Source organism: Papio anubis, chromosome 12 (assembly GCF_008728515.1).
Source record: "Papio anubis isolate 15944 chromosome 12, Panubis1.0, whole genome shotgun sequence".
In the NCBI taxonomy this organism is placed as follows: domain Eukaryota; kingdom Metazoa; phylum Chordata; class Mammalia; order Primates; family Cercopithecidae; genus Papio; species Papio anubis.
This window is the reverse complement of record NC_044987.1, coordinates 101,712,350-101,732,975: the sequence shown is the minus strand read 5'-3', so window position 1 is coordinate 101,732,975 and position 20,626 is coordinate 101,712,350. Positions and strand designations below refer to the sequence as shown.

Sequence of the window (20,626 nt, the reverse complement as noted above, 5' to 3'; positions counted from 1 at the left end):
AGACCGAGGTGGGTGGATCACCCAAGATCAGGAGTTTGAGACCAACTTTGCCAACATGGTGAAACTCCGTCTCTACTAAAAATACAAAACATCTGCTGGGTGTAGTGGTACGTGCCTGTAATCCCAGCTTCTCGGGAGACTGAGGCAGAAGAATCACTTGAACCTGGGAGGCGGAGGTTGCAGTGAGCCAAGATTGCATCACTGCACTCCAGCCTGGGTAACAACGGTGAAACTCAGTCTCAAAAAAAATAAAATAAAATAAAATAAAAGAATCCTAAAGTCTAAAGTCAAAGCCTCTGGGCTTTCATCTTTAGAAAACTGAATGCCAGCCGGGAGCGGTGGCTCACACCTGTAATCCAAGGACTTTGGGAGGCCGAGGCAGGCTCATTTCCTGAGCTAAGGAGTTCGAGACCAGCCTGGGCAACATGGTGAAACCCCATCGGTACTAAAATACAAAAGAGAAATTAGCCAGGCGTGGCAGCATGCGCCTGTGGTCCTAGCTACTCAGGAGGCTGAGGGAGGAGAATTGCTTGAACCCGAGAGGCGGAGGTTGGAGTGAGCCGAGATCGCGCCACTGCACACCAGCCAGGGTGACATGCGAGACTCCATCTCAAAAAAAAAAAAAAAAACAAAAACAAAAAAAAACAAACAGAAAAGTGAATGCCTAGAATCCCTTTAAGGATTTTACTTTTCTTTTAAAATCAAAGGATCAAGTTTACCTCCTGCCAGTGAACACTGAGTATCATATTGCCATCCAGATGTTTGGGTGGAGTCTGTTCCATTTGAAGTAGAAGAAAGGGTAGATGTTGCTACTTCCTTTGGCTCTGGTCGAGGTGGAGTTGGAGGTGGAGCAGAAGCTCCTACAGGAGCTGCAGGCTGAGGAGCTGTTATGGCATCGATCTCCTTCAGTATGAAAAGAGTAACAAATGCAGTAATTGTATCAAAAACAAGAAACTTAAGGAAATGGCAATCCCTTTTTAAAAATTCTACACATGATGAGCTGGGCACAGTGGCTCATACCTATAGTTCCTGTACTTTGGGAGGCTGAGACAGGTGGATCACTTGAGGTCAGGAATTTGAGACCAGGCTGGTCAATATGGTGAAACCCCACCTCTACTAAAAATACAAAAGTTAGGCTGGGCACAGTGGCTCATGCCTGTAATCCCAGCACTCTGGGAGGCCAAGGCAGGCGGATCACTGGAGGCCAGAAGTTCAAAACCAGCCTGGCCAATATGGTGAAAAGTTGTCTCTACTAAAAATACAAAAATTAGCCGGACGTGCTGGTGGGCACCTGTAATCCCAGCTACTCAGGAGGCTGAGGCACGAGATTCACTTGAATCTGGGAGGCGGGGATTGCAGTGAGCTGAGATCTCACTACGGCATTCCAACCTGGGTGAAAGAGCAAGACTCCGTCTCAAAAACAAACAAACAAACAAAAAGCAAAAAAAAGAATAGAATTATTATTGGGCATGGTGGCACATGCCTGTAATCCCAGCTACTCAAGAGGCTCAGGTGGGAGAATCACTTGAATCTGGGTGGCAGAGGTTGCATTGGGCCAACATCATGCCATCACATTTCAGCCTGGGAGACAGTATGACCCTGTCTCGAGGGAGGAAAAAAAAAAAATTCTAGACACTCTTTCTAAGCTTCTCAAATCAAAACCCTCATCTTCCAATTATACAAGCTCCCCAATCTCTTCCAATCTGCCTTTTTCCTCTTTGAAACCTTTACAAAAAGAAAAGAGAGGTGGTGGCTCACGCCTGTAATCCCAACACTTTGGGAGGCCGAGATGGGTGGATCACCCGAGGTCAGGAGTTCGAGATCAGCCTGGCCAACATGGTGAAACCCCGTCTCTACCAAAAATACAAACATTAGCTGGGTGTGGCAGCACATACCTGTAGCCCTAGCTGCTCGGGGACACATACCTGTAGCCTCAGCTATCTGAACCCGGGAGACGGAGGTTGCAGTGAGGCAAGATTGTGCCGCTTGCACTTAAGCCTGGGCAACAGAGTGAGATTCCATCTCAAGAAAAAAAAAAAAAAAAAAAAAAAGGAGAGACAGCGAGGTGTGCTCACACCTATAATCCCAGCACTTTGGAAGGCCGAGGTGGGAGGATCGCTTGACCCCAGGAGTTCAAGACCAGCCTGAGCAACACAACAAGATCCCATCTCTTTTAAAACTAAACAAAACAAAAAAAGAGAGAGAGATTGGGAGAAATGCAAGAAGAGAGTGTTGGAGGGAGAGGGAGAAAGGAGGAGGAAGACACTGAATTGACAAGTATGCTGACCACTTAAGATCCAGGTCCCAAAGTAGCTTCAATAACTAAAACTCCAAACAAAAGCACCACTAACCGCCAGGAAGTTGGCCAATGTACTATCAATATCAGTCGACTGGTTTCCATTTGTCTCTTTGGATTGTGCTGGTTTTTCGGAAACATCATTGTCATCGTCATCACTGTCAGCATAAGCACCAAGTAAGCACAGACCGCCTAGAAACAAAAAGGAAAACAGTATTTGTAACAACAATGGCAATATGTCCTAAGAAGTATCTAAATGGAAGTATGACATGGTTTTTTAAATTTACTTACAGATTAGAACATAACCCCAAAACTAATAATCACTGAACTACCACAGAAGAATAAATTACGTCATATGCTTAAAGCTAATAAAAATTGATCTATAGACCACGTGCGGTGGCTCATGCCTGTAATCCCAGCACTTTGGGAGGCCGAGGCGGGTGGACCATGAGGTCAGGTGTTTGAGACCAGCCTGGGCAACACAGTGAAACCCTGTCTCTACTAAAAATACAAAAAATTAGCCGGGCATGGTGGCGTGCGCCTGTAGTCCCAGCTACTGAGGCAGGGCAGGAGAAATGCTTGAACCCGGGAGGCAGAAGTTGCAGTGAGCCAAGATCACGCCACTGCACTCCACCCTGGGCAACAGAGCAAGACTCTGTCTCCAAAAAAAAAAAAAAAATTGATCTGGGCTGGGCATGGTGGCTCACACCTGTAATCCCAGCACTTTGGGAGGCCAAAGTGGGCGGATCATGAGGTCAGGAGATAGAGACTATCCTGGCTAACACAGTGAAGCCCCGTCTCTACTAAAAATACAAAATTAGCCGGGTGTGGTGGCACATGCCTGTAATTCCAGCTACTTAGGAGGCTGAGGCAGGAAAATTGCCTGAACTCGGGAGGCAGATGTTGCGGTAAGCTAAGATCGCGCCATCGCACTCCAGCCTGGGCAACAAGAGTGAAAACCCATGTCAAAAAAATATAAATAAACAAAATAAAAAATAAAAAAAATGTTGATCTGAGCCAGGCAACACAGCTTATGTCTACAGTCCCAACTTCTTGAGGAAGATCTGAGGTAGGAAGATCATTTGAGCCCAGAATCCAAGACCAGCCTCGAAAACACAGTGAGACCTTGTCTCTCCCCAAAAAACAAAAACAAAAAAACAAAAAAAAAAAAGAAGAGGAAAAAGAACAAAATATTAGCTGAGCATATGGCTGAGGTGCAAGGATAGCTTGAGCCCAGGAAGTTGAGGCTGCATTAAGCCAAAACATCTCCACTGTACTCCAGCCAGGGTGACAAAGTGAGACTGACCATGTCTCCAAAAAACAAACCAAGAAAATTAATCTGCATAGTTATTTCAATCAATTATTCAATCTCACTCTCTTTCCAAATAGTACCTAGTATATCCTGATTTTAAAATTTGGTGATTAAAGTGTTTACCTCAAACTAAACCAATTACAGTGTAGCAGCTGAAACAAAGACTTTCAAAAACAAAACAATAAAGAAACAAAGACTTTCAAAGTTAAAAAACAAAGCTTTTAATCAATGATTATTCCTCAAACAGGAAGTGACAGGAATTAAAAATGGGACTCAACATGGCTAAGACCAACGATCAATGTCTTCCTCAAATTTAAGTGGTATCAGGTATGGCCTCTGTAATGCTGCTATGCCATTTCCTTTTGGATCACCTGTGGCTACTCCAAGATTACAATTAAGTAAGCATACATACCTCTCTCTATGTATTATAAATACATAAAATGTTAAATTCTAGCTAGATTTTTCCAGCTATTATATTAAATTGCACAGTGCTGACACATTCTATGCTCTCACTAAAAAGTTAGTAAATGAAGAGATTTATCAGAAAGTTAAATCTAGTTTTCTGTGTCATACATCCCATACATAAACTCAAAGGTCACCTAAAAGTAAACATAAATTGTTCCATTAATCATGTAAGAGTTCCTATTCAGTGCCTTAGTATTATAATTCCTATCTTTGTTTCCTTCTGTATGTAGGTAAGTCTTTTTTTTTGTTTGTTATACTTTAAGTTCTAGGGTACATGTGCACAACGTGCAGGTTTGTTACATATGTATACATGTACCATGTTGGTTTGCTGCATGCATTAACTCATCATTTACGTTAGGTATTTCTCCTACGGCTATCCCTCCCTCCTCTCCCCACCCTACGACAGGCCCTGGTGTGTGATGTTCCCCACCTTGTGTCCAAATGTTCTCATTGTTCAATTCCCACCTATAAGTGAGAATATGTGCTGTTTGGTTTTCTGTCCTTGCGACAGATTGCTCAGAGTGATGGTTTCCAGCTTTATCCATGTCCCTACAAAGGACACGAACTCATCCTTTTTTACGACTGCATAGTATTCCATGGTGTATATGTGCCACATTTTCTTAATCCAGTCTATCATTGATGGACACTTGGGTTGGTTCCAAGTCTTTGCTATTGTGAATAGTGCCACAGTAAACATAACGTGTGCATGTGTCTTTATAGTCGCACAATTTATAATCCTTGGGGTATATACCCAGTAACAGGACCGCTGGGTCAAATGGTATTTCTAGTTCTAGATCCTTGAGGAATCACCACACTGTCTTCCACAATGGTTGAACAAGTTTACACTCCCACCAACAGTGTAAAAGCATTCCTATTTCTCCACATCCTCTCCAGCATATGCAGGTAAGTTCTTAAACAGCAAAATTTTTTTTTTTGAGATGGGGTCTTGCTCTGTTGCCCAGGCTGGAGTGCAGTGGAGCAATCTTGGCTCACTGCAACCTCCACGTTCAGGGTTCAGCAATTCTCCTGCCTCAACCTCCCAAGTAGCTGGGATTACAGGTGTGTGCCACTACACCCAGGTAATGTTTGTATTTTTGGTAGAGATGGGGTTTCACCATGTTGGCCTAGCTGCTCTTGGACTCCTGATCTCAAGTGATCTGCCACTTTGGCCTCCCAAACCCCAAAGTGTTGTGATTACAGGCATGAGCCACCACACACAGCCTCTAAACATCAATTTCTAAAATTTGATTGATTTATGTATATATGTATGTAAGAGATAGGTTCTTGCTCTACTGCCAAGGCTGGAAGCAGTGGATCACTACAGCCTCAAACTCCTGGCCTCAAATGATTCTCTTGCCTGAGCATCCTGAGTGGATGACGAGCGGCACAACCCACCATGCCTGGCTAATTTCTTTTTTTTTTTTTTTTTTTTTTGAGACGGAGTCTCGCTGTGCTCCCAGGCTGGAGTGCAGTGGCGTGATCTCGGCTCACTGCAAGCTCCGCCTCCCGGGTTCATGCCATTCTCCCGCCTCAGCCTCCCAAGTAGCTGAGACTACAGGCGCCCGCCACCACGCTTTATGCAGAGACGCAATCTCCTATGTTGCCTGGGCTGGTCTCATTCTGTCCTCATGTGATCCTCCTGCCTTGACTTCCCAAAATGTTAGGCAAAATTTTTCATTTCTTTGTTTTCGAGACAGGATCTCACTCTACCACAAATGAACTGGTGCAATCACAGCTCACTGCAGCCTTGACCTCCTGAGCTCAACTGATCTTCCCACCTCAATCAGACTCCTGTATAGCTGGGACTAGAGATGCGCACCACTGCACCTGGCTAACTTTTGTAGAGACGGGGTTTTGCCACGTTGCCTAGGCTGGTCTTGAACTCCTGGGCACAAGCCATCTTCCCACCTCAGACTCCCATGTAGCTAGGACTACAGGCCTATGCCACCACACTTGGCATTTTTTTTTAAAAGTACAGACAAGGTTTCAATCTGTTGCCCAGTTTGGTATCGAATTCCTGAGCTCAAGCAAATCCTCTGCCTCAGCCTCCCAAAGTGCTGACATTACAGGTGTGAGCCACCTCGCCTGACCACAGTAGTATTTTAAACTGGTAAGAAAGATATTTACATGGATGTTTCTGGACAGGCATGGTGGCTCATGCCTATAATGCCAGCACTTTGGGAGGCAGAGGCGGGGGGATCACGAGGTCAGGAGATCGAGACCATCCTGGCCAACATGGTGAAATCTCGCCTCTACTAAGAACACAAAAAATAGCTGGCGGCGGTGGTGCACGCCTGTAATCCCAGCTACTCAGGAGGCTGAGGCGTGAGAATCGCTTGAACCCGGGAGGCAGAGACTGCAGTGAGCTGCGATCATGCCACTGCACTCCAGCCTGATGACAGGGCAAGACTCCGTCTTAAAAAAAAAGGAAAAAAAAGAAAAAAAGAAAAAACAAAAAAAAAAAAAGAGAGAAATTTGCATGGACGTTTCTTAGACAGTGTCTCTTTTTTTTTTTTTTGAGACCGAGTCTCGCTCGGTCGCCCAGGCTGGAGTGCAGTGGTGCGATCTCAGCTTGCTGCAAGCTCTGCCTTCTGGGTTCATGCCATTCTCCTGCCTCAGTCTCCCTAGTAGCTGGGACTACAGGTGCCCACCACCGCACCTGGCTAATTTTTTGCATTTTTAGTAGAGATGGGGTTTCACCGTATCAGCCAGGATGGTCTTGATCTCCTGACCTCCTGATCCACCCGCCTCGGCCTCCCAAAGTGCTGAGATTACAGGTGTGAGCCACCGCACCCGCCCGTGGTTTTTTTTTTTTTTTTTGAGATAGAGTCTCATACTGTCACCCAGGATGGAGTACAGTGGCACAATCTCAGCTTAGTGCAACCTCTGCCTCCCAGGTTCAGGCAATTCTCTTGCCTCAGCCTCCCGAGTAGCTAGGATTAACAGGCACATGCCACCACAGCTGGCTAATTTTTGTACTTTTAGTAGACATGGGGTTTGACTATGTTGGCCAGGCTGGTCTCAAACTCCTGACCTCAAGTGATCTGCCCTCCTCGGCCTCCCACGGTGTTGGGATTACAGGCGTGAGCCCTGCACCTGGCTTTTTTTTTTTTTTGATATAGAGTTTCGCTCTTCTTTCCCAGGGCTGGAATGCAATGGTGCAATCTTGACTCACTGCAACCTCCGCCTCCCAGATTCAAGCAATTCTCCAGCCTCGGCCTCCTGAGTAGCTGGGATTGCAGGCGTGCGCCACCACACCTGGCAAATTTTTTTGTATTTTTTAGAGATGGGGTTTCACCATGTTGGCCAAGCTGCTCTCACACTCCTAACTTCAAGTGATCGGCCTGCCTTGGCCTCCGAAAGTGCTGAAATTACAGGCGTGAGCCACCACGCCCGGCCCAATTTTCTTGATGTTCTGAACAAAAGGTATTCAGCTTTGTAAGAGCAGAACTACCAAAGGAGAAACTTCTGTATGAAAAAATGCTGCACTTTAGTATTCAGTACTGATGGATTCTGGAAAGGAGGGTGGGAAATTATATTTTTAAATAAAAATACTGGCTGGGCACGGTGGCTCATGCCTGTAATCCTAGCACTCTGGGACGCCAAGGCGGGCGGATGACCTGAGGTCAGGAGTGCCAGAGCAGCTTGGCCAACACGGTAACTGTCTCTACCAAAAATTCAAAAAAATTAGCTGGGGTTGGTGGTGCATGCCTGTAATTCCAGCTGCTCGGGAGGCTGAGGCAGGAGAATCACTTGAACGCAGGAGGCGGAGGTTACAGTGAGCCGAGGCTGTGCCATTGCACTCCAACCTGGGGAACAAGAACAAAACTCTATCTCAAAATAAATTAATTAAAAATAAAAACACTTCTAATGACAATCATAGATATAATCACTTTTGGTAAAAAGTTTCAATCAGGCAAGCTGCATGGTATTTTCATCACAAAATTCCCCAACAAGAGTTAGTTCCCCAGGTCCACAGGCAAAATAGGTTCTGCCTATTCCCTTTCTTCACCTAACAGCTTTTCACCTATGGACATAAAACTTCTTCTACACTCCTAAAAACATAATAAATTAGCCAAGAAAATGAAAATTATTAAGCCTAGTGTTTGTAAGAAATTCAGAGAGACATCATAAGTTGATCAAACTTTTTTTTTTTTTTTGAGACAGTCTTGCTCTGTCGCCCAGGATGAAATGCAGTCGCACAATCTCGACTCACTGCAGCCTCTGTTTCCTGGGTTCAAGCAATTCTCCTGCCTCAGCCTACCAAGTAGCTGGGATTACAGGTGTGTGCCAATGTAATTTTTGTATTTTTTTGGTTTTTGGTTTTTTTTTGGAGATGGAGTCTCACTGTTGCCCAGGCTGGAGCGCAGCAGTGCGACCTCGGCTCACTGCAACCTCTGCCTCCCAGGTTCAAGCCATTTTCCTGCCTCAGGATCCCGAGCAGTTGGAATTACAGGCGTGCACCACCAACCCCAGCTAATTTTTTTGTATTTTTAATAGAGACGGGATTTCACCATGTTGGCCAGGCTGGTCTAGAACTCCTGACCTCAGGTGATTCACCTGCTTCAGGCTCCCAAAGTGCTGGGATTACAGGCGTGAGCCATCACGCCCAGCCTTTTGTATTTTCAGTAGAGACAGGGTTTCACCATGTTGCCAGGCTGGTCTCGAACCCTTGACCTCAGGTGAGCCACCTCCCTCAGCCTCCCATAGTGTTGGGATTACAGGCGGTAGCCACAGTGGCCGCCTAGATCCCACATATCTTAAGTGACATTTGGTAACAGGTTCCAAGAGCTACAAAACTCAAGTTTTTTCATACAGTCTCATCTTTGAGGCTAAAATACCAAGACATAACTCCAAAAAAACTTTGCTCAAAGCTTCTGGTGGCTTGCTTTAAACAACTAAAATCTGTAAACACTCAAATGCTCGCAAATAGTGGACTGGCAAAGCAAATTATAGGACATACCTGATTTATTACCATTTTGTGATAAATCAGACTATTATAGAATCACATGAAATATTACTAAAGGGATTAAAAGTAATGCTAAAGGAATAAAAGCAAGTCAAAAATACACACAAAATTTAATTAAACCTCAGAAAATACAGAGTATATACTGCTAACAGGCATGAAGTTAGAGTAACACTGAAAATAAACGTTCACATTATCAGGTAAAATTGCTTTATCTTAGAAAAATCTTAGAGGCGGGGCGCAGTCGCTCACCGCTGTAATCCCAGTACTTTGGGAGGCTGAGACGAGCGGATCACGAGGTCAGGAGGTCAAGACCAGCCTGGCCAAGATGCTGAAACCCTGTCTCTACTAAAAATACAAACAAAAATTAGCTGGGCATGGTGGCACGCGCCAGTAATCCCAGCTACTAGCGAGGCTGAAGCAGGAGAATCGCTCTAACTTAGGCGACGGAGGTTGCAGTGAGCCAAGATCATGCCACTGCACTCCAGCCTGGGCAACAGAGCAAGACTCCATCTCAAAGTTAAAAAAAAAAAAGAGAGAAAAATCTTAGAAACAAAAACAACAGGATGGTCGTGATGGCTGACATCTATAATCCTAGCATTTTGCGAGGCCAAGTAAGGAGGATCACTTGAGCCTCCTTGAGACCAGCCTGGGCAATAGAGTGAGACGACGTCTATATAAAGAAAAAAAAATTTATTAAAAACAACAAGGCCGGGCGCAGTGGCTCAAGCCTGTAATCCCAGCACTTTGGGAGGCCGAGATGGGCGGATCACGAGGTCAGGAGATCGAGACCATCCTGGCTAACACGGTGAAACCCCGTCTCTACTAAAAATACAAAAAACTAGCCGGGCGAGGTGGCAGGCGCCTGTAGTCCCAGCTACTCGGGAGGCTGAGGCAGAAGAATGGCGTGAACCCGGGAGGCGGAGCTTGCAGTGAGCTGAGATCCGGCCACTGTACTCCAGCCTGGGCGGCAGAGCAAGACTCCGTCTCAAAAAAAAAAAAAAAAAAAAAAAAACAACAACAACAAAGCTGGCCAGGTGCCTCTGACCTATGAGCAGGTACTAAAGAACTCCAAGAATTTAATTTTTTTTTTTTTTGAGACAAAGTTTCACTCGCCCAGGTTGGAGTGCAGTGGCGCAATCTTGGCTCACTGCAACCTCTGCCTCCTGGGTTCAAGTGATTTTCCTGCCTCAGCGTCCTGAGTAGCTGGGATTACAGGCATGTGCCACCATTCCCAGTTAGTTTTATATTTTTAGTAGAGACGGGGTTTCTCCATGTTGGTCAGGCTGGTCTTGAACTCCAGACCTCAGGTGATCCACCAGCATCAGCCTCCCAAAGTGCAGGGATTACAGGCGTGAGTCACAGCGCCTAGCCGTTTTTTTCTTTTTTGAGATGGAATCTTACTGTCACCCAGGCTGGGGTGCAATGGCGTGGTCTAGCTCACTGCAACCTCCGCCTCCCGGGTCCAAGCGATTCTCCCACCTCAGCCTCACAAGTAGCTGGGACTACAGGTGCGTGCCACCATACCCAGCTAATTTTTGTATTTTTAGTAGAGATGGGGTTTCACTATGTTGGCCAAGCTGGTCTTGAACTCCTGACCTTGTCATCCGCCCACCTTGGCCGCCCAAAGTGCAGGATTACATGCGTGAACCACTGCACCCGGCCTTGGTGTTTTTTCTTTGAGATGGAGTTTCGCTCTGTCACCAGGCTGGAGTGCAGTGGCACGATCTTGGCTCACTGCAACCTCCACCTCCCGGGTTCAAGTGATTCTCCCACCTCAGTCTTCTGAGTAGCTGGAGCTACAGGTGTGCGCCACCACACCCAGCTAATTTTTGTATTTTTAGTAGAGATGGGGTTTCACCATGTTGGCCAGGATGGTCTCGATCTCTTGAACTTGTGATCTGCCTGCCTTAGCCTCCCAAAGTGCTGGGATTCCAGGCCTGAGCCGCCGTGCCCCGCCTATTTTTTATATATATTTTTTTGACACAGGGTCTCATTCTGTCACCTAGGCTGGATTGTAGTGGCATGATCATATAGCTCACTGCCGCCTTGAACTCCTGGGCTCAAGCGATCCTCCTGCCTCAGTCTCCCAAGTAGCTAGGACCACAGGTGATCAGCACGTCCAGCTCATTTTTAATTTTTTTTGTAGAGATGGGGGTCTCGGCCAGGCGCGATGGCTCATGCCTATAATCCCAGCACTTTGGGAGGCTGAGGCAGGTAGATTACTTGACGTCTGGAGTTCCAGACCAACCTGGCCAACATGGCGAACGCTGTCTCTACTGAAAATACGAAAATTAGCTGGGCATGGTGGTGTGGGCCTGTAATCCCAGCTACTTGGAAGGATGAAGAAGGACAATTGCCGGAACCCAGGAGACAGAGGCTGCAGTGAGCTGAGATCACGCCACTGCACTCCAGCCTAGGCAACAGAGACTCTGACTCAAAAAAAAAAAAAAAAGAAAAAAAAAGAGATGAGGGTCTCTCTGCTGCCTAGGCTGGTCTTGAACTCTAGGCTTCAAGTGATCCTCCTAACTCAGCCTCCCAAAGCACTGGGATTAAAGGCGTGAGCCACCATGCCTGGCAAGAATTTCATTTCTTTAAAAACTCCATTTTGGGGGGTGTTAAAAACTAAGCTCCTGGGCTGGGCACAAGGGCTCATGCCTGTAATCCCAGCACTTTGGAAGGCCAAGGAGGAAAAAAATCACTTAAATTCTGGAGTTGTAAGAACAAGTCCTTGACTACTATTAAGATTAAGATGTGTTGCAGGCTAGGCATGGTGGCTCAGACCTGTGATCACCGCACTTTGGGAGTCCAAGGTAGGTGGATCACTTGAGGTCAGGAGTTCGAGACCAGCCTGGCCAACATGGCAAAACCCTGTCTACTAACAATACAAAAATTAGCCAGTAATCCCAGCTACTCAGGAGGGTGACGTAGGATAAATCAACCCGGGAGGCAGAGGTTGCAGTGAGCCAAGATCCCGCCACTGCACTTAAACTCAAACTCAAAAAAAAAAAAGACTTGTTGCTACTTAAAGCCTGAGAAAGCATGGTCATTCTTCAGAGCCATAGTTTTTTTTTTTTCTTTTTGAGATGAAGTCTTGCTCTGTCGCCCAGGCTGGAGTGCAGTGGTGTGATCTCAGCTCACTGCAAGCTCCACCTCCCAGGTTCACACCATTCTCCTGCCTCAGCCTCCCGAGTAGCTGGGACTACAGGCACCTGCCACCATGCCCAGCTATTTTTTTGTATTTTTAGTAGACACTGAGTTTCACCATGTTAGCCAGGATGGTCTCGATCTCCTGACCTCGTGATCCACCCGCCTCGGCCTACCAAAGTGCTGGGATTATAGGTGTGAGCCACTGCACCCGGCCCAGAGCCATAATTTTTAGCCGTCTTTTTTTGAGAGAGGTATTGACCCCTCAAACCTCAACATTCTTACTTACCTTTAAGAGATGATGCCACACAATTTGTGTATCAACTACCTATATCAGGCAGTAAATTATTTCTTAGGTATATACCTCTTATGGCTTGAATGTGCCCCTAAAAAGGATGTTTTGGAAATTAAATCCCCAGTGCAACAGTGTTGGGAGGTAGGGGCCTAATGGAAGGTGTTGACATCATGAGAGGACATTCAAACCACAGGAGTAATCAAGGAAGTTTCTCCTAGAAATATTTAAATTTATATTTTATGTATTTATTTGAGACAGGTTCTCACTCTGTCGCCCAGGCTGGAGTGCAGTGGCAAAACCTCAGTTCACTGCAACCTCCGCCTCCTGAGTAGTTGTGATTATGGGTGTGCGCCACCATGCCCAGCTAATTTTTATGTTTTTAGTAGAGATAGGGTTTCACCATGTTGGCCAGGCTGGTCTCGAACTCCTTAACTCAGATGATCCGCCCGTCTCAGACTACCAAAGTGCTGTGATTACAGGCGTGAGCCACAGCTCCTGGCTAAATTCTACATATTTTAGATATGTTAAGTCTCAAATGAAATAACATGCAGTTTGCAAATACAAAATGGTATAATGTAGTTCTGAAATTTCTCTCACATTCAAATTTTAGCTTTCTAACTAACCCACACTGAGGTGTTTTGTTTGTTTGCTTTTTGTTAGGTGGCAAATGGTAGGAGAGAGGAATAAGCATCTATCATTTTAAGCATCAAATAGTACAAAAAGTATTCTGAACTGAAAAGAAATTACTACCAATTATAGAGTATTTAATATTAAAACACATTTTACTCTTCCAAGATACACAGAGTGGAGAAAATTAACATTCTTGGCACTTACTATGTCACATCTGTAACTATCTCAGAGATAAAAGATCCATTTTACAGATTAATGAGGTTCAATCCAATTAGTAATTGTCCCAAAGTCTAAGTGTGAATGCCAAAGTGATGAATTGAACCCAGGTTTGTATACAAAACTACTGTTGCAACTACCACATTCGTTTGTACTTCAAAATATTTAATAAGCTCGATTTCCAGGTCCACCAATGTTTGTTAGGTAACCAATCAAGCCAGAGTGTTAGAAAAGAAATAGGAGTTGGTATGCCTAATGAACACCAAGCTAGTGGGAGGACCAGAAAACTAGTTATAAAACAGCATCAGGGAAAAAAATAGTAAAAAAAGGTTTTGGGTAAAGAAAAACAACAAATTTTCCACTAGTCAAAGTGTATATACATCAACATTCTCTCACAAACAAAAAAATCTTAAATCATATTTTTGGGAGAAATAACGTTAGCAACTGTAAAGCATTCAACAAAACATTCTATGTACAAACCCAACTTGACTTTAATGAAGGACGTGCGAGAAAAAATGTAAAAAACAAAACAAAATCATACCTGTTGCTTTAACAGCTGTGGGTCTAGTGGTCATGACTGGTTTTGGAGGATTCTGAACAACTCTAGGAACCTCCTGCACCACTTCCTGTTCATCTGGATTAGAAAAAAAAAAAAAAAGAAAACTATAGTCAGATTCCAGACCAGAGAAAACACTAGAAGTGACAAATCACATCTGGATTAGAAAAAAAAAAAAAAAAAGAAAACTGTAGTCAGATTCCAGAGAAAACACTAGAGGTGACAAATCAATCGTTCATTTAACCTTTCAGCTCTAAGTTCCATCAATTTAAAAAAAGTGCATTTCGGCTGCGCTCGCACCTGTAATCCCAGCACTTTGGGAGGCCAAGACGGGTGCAGGGGGGTGTCACTTGAGGTCAGGGGCTCAAGACCAGTCTGGCCACCATGGTGAAACCCCATCTCTACTAAAAATACAAAAAAAATAAAAAATAAATAAAAAGTAGCTGGGCGTGGTGGCACTCGCCTGTAATCCCAGCTACTCCAGAGGCTGAGGCAGGAGGATCGCTTCAACCCAGGAGGGAGAGGTTACTGCAGCCTGGGCCACAGAGGGAGACTTCATCTCAAAAAAAAAAAAAAAGGACATTTTGCTGACCCAAATAATTGGGAGATGATAAACACACAGAGCTGGAATCTTTTTTTTTTTGTTTTATGAGATGGAGTTTCGCTCTTGTCGCCCATGCTGGTCAAACTCCTGACCTCAAGTGATCTGCCTACCTCGGCCTCCCAAAGTGCTGGGATTACAGGCATGAGCCACCGCGCCCTGGAGTCTTTCATCTGCTTACAAACTTCAACATCAAGGGAAGGCTCTGATCACGGTAAACAAACATTATTAATACAGCTTCATGGCCAGGCGAGGTGGCTCTCGCCTGTACTGATCGCTTGAGCCCTGGAGTTCGAGACCAGCCCAGGCAACATGAAGAAACTCCGTCTTTACTGAAAATACAAAAATTAGTCGGGCATGGCGGCAGGATCCTGTAGTCCCAGCTACCCAGGAAGCTAAGGTGGTTAGACCGCTTGAACCCGAGAGGTGGAGGTTGCAGTGAGCCCAAGATCGCGCCACTGCACTCCAGCCTGGGCGACAGATTGAAACCTTGTCTCGAAAACACAAAACAAAACTCTTAAAAAGTTACACCTGCAATACCTACAAATACATACAAAAACAGTAAGTATTTTCCAGGCTATGACAGGACCTTTACAAGACACACCAAACACTGCTATTGGCGGATTTTTTCCAATTAACGACCCAGCGTGATCTCTGAACATCCGAAACGGTAGCGGCTCCTCCCGCGCCTAGCCCCGCAGTCACTTTAAATCCAAGCACCACTCGGGTGAGAACCACACAAATACTTAGAAACCCACCAGCTCCATTTCTCCAGGAGTTTTGCTAGTGTAGGCATGCTTACTGGCTGGAATATTAAAAAGCTTTTTCTAAACGTCTCTATCCCCGTTTTGACAAAACCGAAAGGAGGCAGATGACGTGTGGAAAGGCCTGGTCCACAGTCACAGGCCGCGCACGCGGAAACTCATCCTCACATCCACTCTCTGCATTACCCAAAACCGACCTGGGGCGTTTGGGAGACTCAGGGTGCCCGAACCTCGGTTGTATTTCAAACGTTCCTGGGGCAAGCCCCGCACCAGAGATGGCGCCTCGGGCTTGGCCCGGGCCGAGGGCGCAGAACACGGCCTGGCCCTTCTGCGGCCCGGAGCCCAGGACCGCCCCGCCTGCAGTCCCGCAGCAGGCAGGCCTCAGAAGCCGACCTCGCCCGCCTCCCTCGCTGGGTCTGGCCAGGCGCCCTGAGGAGCCTAGGCCGCAAGCCCTGAGCTCGAGTTCGGGTCCCCCCGCGCACCCTTGCCTTCTGAAGGCGAGTCGTCCGAGGCCGCGGCGGCAGTCACTGCGGTGGTGGTGGTCGTCGCCGCCGCCGGGGCGGGCTGGCTAGGGACCGCAGCCGTTGAGTCCGGCTCGGTGTCGGGTTCCGGCTCCGGGTCCCGGCCCGGCGTGCTGCCCCGAGGACCCGGCGGAGAGAGCTGCAGGATGGGCCTGCGGCCGGGTACCGCTCGGGACTTCTTCCCCATCGCGAGCTCGAGCGCGAGCAGCGAGCGTCGGGCGGCCGAGAGGGGCGGGCGCTGGGCGCTGGGCACTGCGACGCGTAATCAATATTCATGCACCGCGACACCGCCTCCAGCCCGGATCCGCTTTCAACCGGCCGAGCGCGCGCTTGCGCAAGCGCCTCGGGCCCTTCGGTTCTTCTGGCTCCTCGTCACCCGGAGAAAGGGCGGGCCTACCCACGGCGCTAGGTGATTGGCTGTTTTGACCCAGAGAACGGACCCGTGGCCAATGGAAAAGGAAAAAGGGTGAATGTCCAGCCAATAGTGGGGTAGGGCCTGAATTAGAATGACTTCCCCACTTCCGTCGGGTTCCACCCATGCGCTTTCCCGGAGCCTTTTCTTTACCCTCTTGTCCTCCATCTTGTGGCTATTCTTGGTCGAGCGTTCCATGTTGTTTGTGTTCTAGAAAGGTGTGCTTCCGGGCCGAGCGCGCTCACGCCTGTAATGCCAACACTTTGGGAGGCCGAGGCGGGTGGATCAGGTGGTCAGGAGTTCAAGACCAGCTTGTCTAAGATGGTGAAACCCTGTCTGTAATAAAAATACAAAAAGAGTAGCCGGGCGCGGTGGCAGGCGCCTGTAATCCTAGCTAATCGGGAGACTGAGGCAGGCGAATCGCCTGAACCCGGCGGCAGAGGTTGCAGTGAGCCGATATCGCGCCACTGCACCCCACCCTGGGCGACAGAGTGAGACTGTCTCAAAAAAAGTGAAAAAAGAAAGGTGTGCTGTTTTCCGGGCCCTTCCCCAAGTTTCGCCCTGATTATCGTGGCTTACTTTGGGTATAGTATTGAACATTAAATAGGGCAGTGGGTCTTATGCTTTTGTAATTTCTTACAGTCCAAATAGATGTCTCATATTTTCTCGCTTATTAGCTGGGAAAAAACACGAGATATTCCACTGCCTACAAGGAAAAAGCCTAAAATTGTTGAGATGGAATACAGGAACCTTACCAGTTTTGTATCACTACTATCGTCAACCTGCTTTAATTAATTTACCCTTACTTTATAACACTGCCCCCTCTCCCGTCTCTTCTACCTGTGGAGCCCGCCACTTGGAGCATCACCTCCCTGTTTTCCTTTGCACTGGCTGGAATGATTACTGCATCACATGATGGAAGTCTTTTATTCTTTCATCAAGGCGCAATGCAGACGCAGTGCAGGCGTGACCGCTCCTGCCCAGCCGCTTCCTGGCACTTGGCATCTTGTTGACATCCGTCTCCCCTCTAAACTAAGGAATGCGAGTGGTATTTATTTTTATATCCGCAGCAGCTCAGTTCCCACTAAAAATATCTAATACTTAACTGAACTCCATGTGTCAGACACCAAGCACTTTACACGTAGAATTGCATTTGATTCCCTTTTAAAATTGGCCGGGCGCGGTGGCTCAAGCCTGTAATCCCAGCACTTTGGGAGGCGGAGGCGGGCGGATCACGAGGTCAGGAGATCGAGACCATCCTGGCTAACATGGTGAAACCCCGTCTCTACTAAAAATACAAAAAACTAGCCGGGCGTGGTGGCGGGCGCCTGTAGTCCCAGCTACTCGGAGGCTGAGGCAGGAGAATGGCCTGAACCTGGGAGGCGGAGCTTGCAGTGAGCCGAGATCGCGCCACTGCACTCCAGCCTGGGTGACACAGCGCGAGACTCCGTCTCAAAAAAAGAAAATAAATGAAACAAAAATGGCTTTTTTTTTTTTTTTTTTGAGACGGAGTCTCGCTCTGCCGCCCAGGCTGGAGTGCAGTGGCCGGATCTCAGCTCACTGCAAGCTCCGCCTCCCGGGTTCACGCCATTCTCCTGCCTCAGCCTCCCGAGTAGCTGGGACTACAGGCGCCCGCCACCTCGCCCGGCTAGTTTTCTGTATTTTTTAGTAGAGACGGGGTTTCACCGTGTCGGCCAAGATGGTCTCGATCTCCTGACCTCGTGATCCGCCCGTCTCGGCCTCCCAAAGTGCTGGGATTACAGGCTTGAGCCACCGCGCCCGGCCCATGCCTGGCTTTTTAATTTTTTTTTTTTTTTGAGTCGGTGTCTCGCTCAGTCACCCAGTCACCCGGGCCGGAGTGCAGTGGTGCAATCTCGACTTACTGCAGCTTCTGCTCTCCAGGTTCAGGGGACTCTCCTGCTTCAGCCTCCTGAGTAGTTGAGATAACAGGTGTCCACCACCAAGCCTGGCTAATTTTTTTATTTTTAGTATAGACAGGGTTTTGCCATATTGGTCAGGCTGGTCTCAAACTCCTGACCTCAGGTGATGCACCCGCTTTGGCCTCCCAAAGCGCTGGGATTACAGGCGTGAGCCACCATGCCCGGCCCAATTTTTAAATTTTAATTTTAATTAATTTGTTTTTGAGAGAGTTTCGCTGTGTTGCCAGGCTGGAGTGCAGTGGCATGATCTTGGTTCACTGCAGTCTTTGCCTCCCAGGTTCAAGCGATTCCCCTGCCTCAGCCTCCTGAGTAACTGGGACTACAGGCGCGCACCACCTTGCCCGGCTAATTTTTTGTATCTTAGTAGAGACGGGGTTTCACCATATTGGCCAGGCTGGTCTAGATCTTCTGACCTCATGATCTGTCTACCTCGGCCTCCCAAAGTGCTGAGATTACAGATTTTTATTTTGTATACAGAGTCGCCCAGGATGGAGAGCAGTGGCGTGATCTTGGCTCACTGCAACCTCCACCTTGTGGGTTCAAGTGATTCTCCCACCTCAGCCTCCCAAGTAGTTGGGACAACAGGCGCATGCCACCACCCCCACTAATTTTTGTATTTTTAGTAGAGACAAGGTTTCACCATGTTGGCCAGGCTGGTCTCGAACTCCTGACCTCAAGTGATCTGCATGCCTCAGCCTCCTAAAGTGCTGGGATTACAGGCGTGAGCCACCATGCCTGGCCTAATTTTTTTTTTTTTTTAGAGGGAGTTTTGTTCTTGTCACCCAGGCTGGAGTGCAATGGCACGATCTCAGCTCACTGCAACTTCTGCCTCCTGGGTTCAAGCAATTCTCCTCCCTCAGCCTCCTGAGTAGCTGGAATAATAGGCGCCCGCCACCACGCCCTACTAATTTTTTGTATTTTTAGTAGAGACGGGGTTTCACCATGTTGGCCAGGCTGGGCTCAAACTCCTGACTTCAGGTAATCCACCTGCCTCGGCTTCCAAGAGTGCTAGGATTACAGGTGTGAGCCACTGTGCCTGGCCCCAAGAATTTGCTGTTTTAAAGCTGTTAGCAATTTTCTACTTTATTTAATGAGAGACAACAGTAAAATAAGGAGTTTTGTATAGGAACTTGGAAGCCAAACATCTGGATTGAAACTTTTCTTCAGCACCTTCCAGATATGAAGGCTCAGACAAATTTAACATCCCTAAACTTGTTTCTGCAACCACAAAATGCATTAGTACTAGTATCCATAGATCCATAGGGTTGTTATGAAGTTTAAATTGTATCATAGTTTTTTTTTTGTTTTTTGAGATGGAGTCTTGCCCTGTCACCAGGCTGGAGTGCAATGGCGTGATCTCGGCTCACTGCAACCTCCACCTCCCGGGTTCAAGTGATTCTCCTGCCTTAGCCTCCTGAGTAGCTGGGACTCCACGTGCGTGCCACCACGTCCAGATAATTTTTGTATTTTTAGTAGAGACAGGGTTTCCCCATGTTGGCCAGGTTGGTCTCAAACTCCTGACCTCAGGTGATCTGCCCACCTCAGCCTCTGACAGTGCTGGGATTACAGGCGTAAGCCACCATGCCCAGCCTGTGTCATAGTTTTAAGACCTTTGCATTGCACCTGGAAAAAAATAAACACTGGTAGCTGTGGAGTCCTAATAAAGGAAAAGGAGTCAGGCTGACAGTAGGGGAGAATGAAAAGAAAAAGGTAAGCTCTAAGTCTGCTTTTCTTCATGATCCAGGACATATAGTCCTCCTGTGCAAGTAACTCACGATCTTCCTATGCCCAACTTATCACCAGAACCTTGGCTGATAGAGAAAAATGCAAGTTAGCTCAGTGCAACCTTGGCATTATCAAATACTGAATGTAGCCCTCTCCAGCATAAGCACCATTCTGTAAAATCCCTAGCAAGCATTTGTCTCCTTGCAGTCAGCTCCTCTCTTAGTGACCTGCCTGTTGCATCCTTGGAATGTATTTTTATACTATCTGCCTTTGTTTACCTGTCTTGGTAAGTTCCTTTACCACCTCTGCAACACTGGCCCCAATTAGTTGTTACCTGACAGCAGCTATTATTACTATTAATGATCATTTTGTCTACACAAAAGTCCAGGTAATATTATAAAACTGGTTGGAACTAAGTTGAGATTATGAGCTAAACCAAAATGTATAGAAATGTGAAAGGCTGTTTTCCTTGGGGGAAACATACATTTCTGGAGGTGATGGTTATTTATGCTTATACCAAGGGTTCTCAACCATCTGGAGGGCATTAAAGCGATATAAAAATCCAAACCAGTTGGAGTGGGGTGGGAGTGCAGGACCTATATCAATGTACTTTATTTTAATGTAATTATTTGAAACAGGGTCTTGCTCTGTTGCCCAGGCTGGAGTACAATGGCATGATCATGGCTCACTGTAGCCTTTTCCTCTTGAGGCTCAAGGGATCCTCTCACCTCACCCTCCCGAGTAGCTGAGACTACAGGTGCATGCCACTAATCCCAGCTA

General features: G+C 46.9%; 1 protein-coding gene across 2 annotated transcripts in view; it reads right to left on the bottom strand.

Moving 5' to 3' along the window:
* Positions 1–16,126, bottom strand: part of FNBP4 (formin binding protein 4) — a 53,945-nt gene extending 37,819 nt beyond the window's left edge. Inside the window, exons 1-4 of one of the 2 annotated variants that reach the window (XM_031653428.1) lie at positions 15,731–16,126; positions 13,869–13,961; positions 2,352–2,488; positions 720–903 (exon numbers count right to left, since the gene is read on the bottom strand). In XM_031653428.1, coding sequence (XP_031509288.1) covers positions 720–903; positions 2,352–2,488; positions 13,869–13,961; positions 15,731–15,956 — 640 coding nt within the window. In that variant the 5' untranslated portion in view covers positions 15,957–16,126. The remainder of the gene's footprint in view (positions 1–719; positions 904–2,351; positions 2,489–13,868; positions 13,962–15,730) is intronic. The other variant, XM_031653429.1, reaches the window with a different exon arrangement.
* Between the last annotated feature and the right edge of the window lie 4,500 nt (positions 16,127–20,626).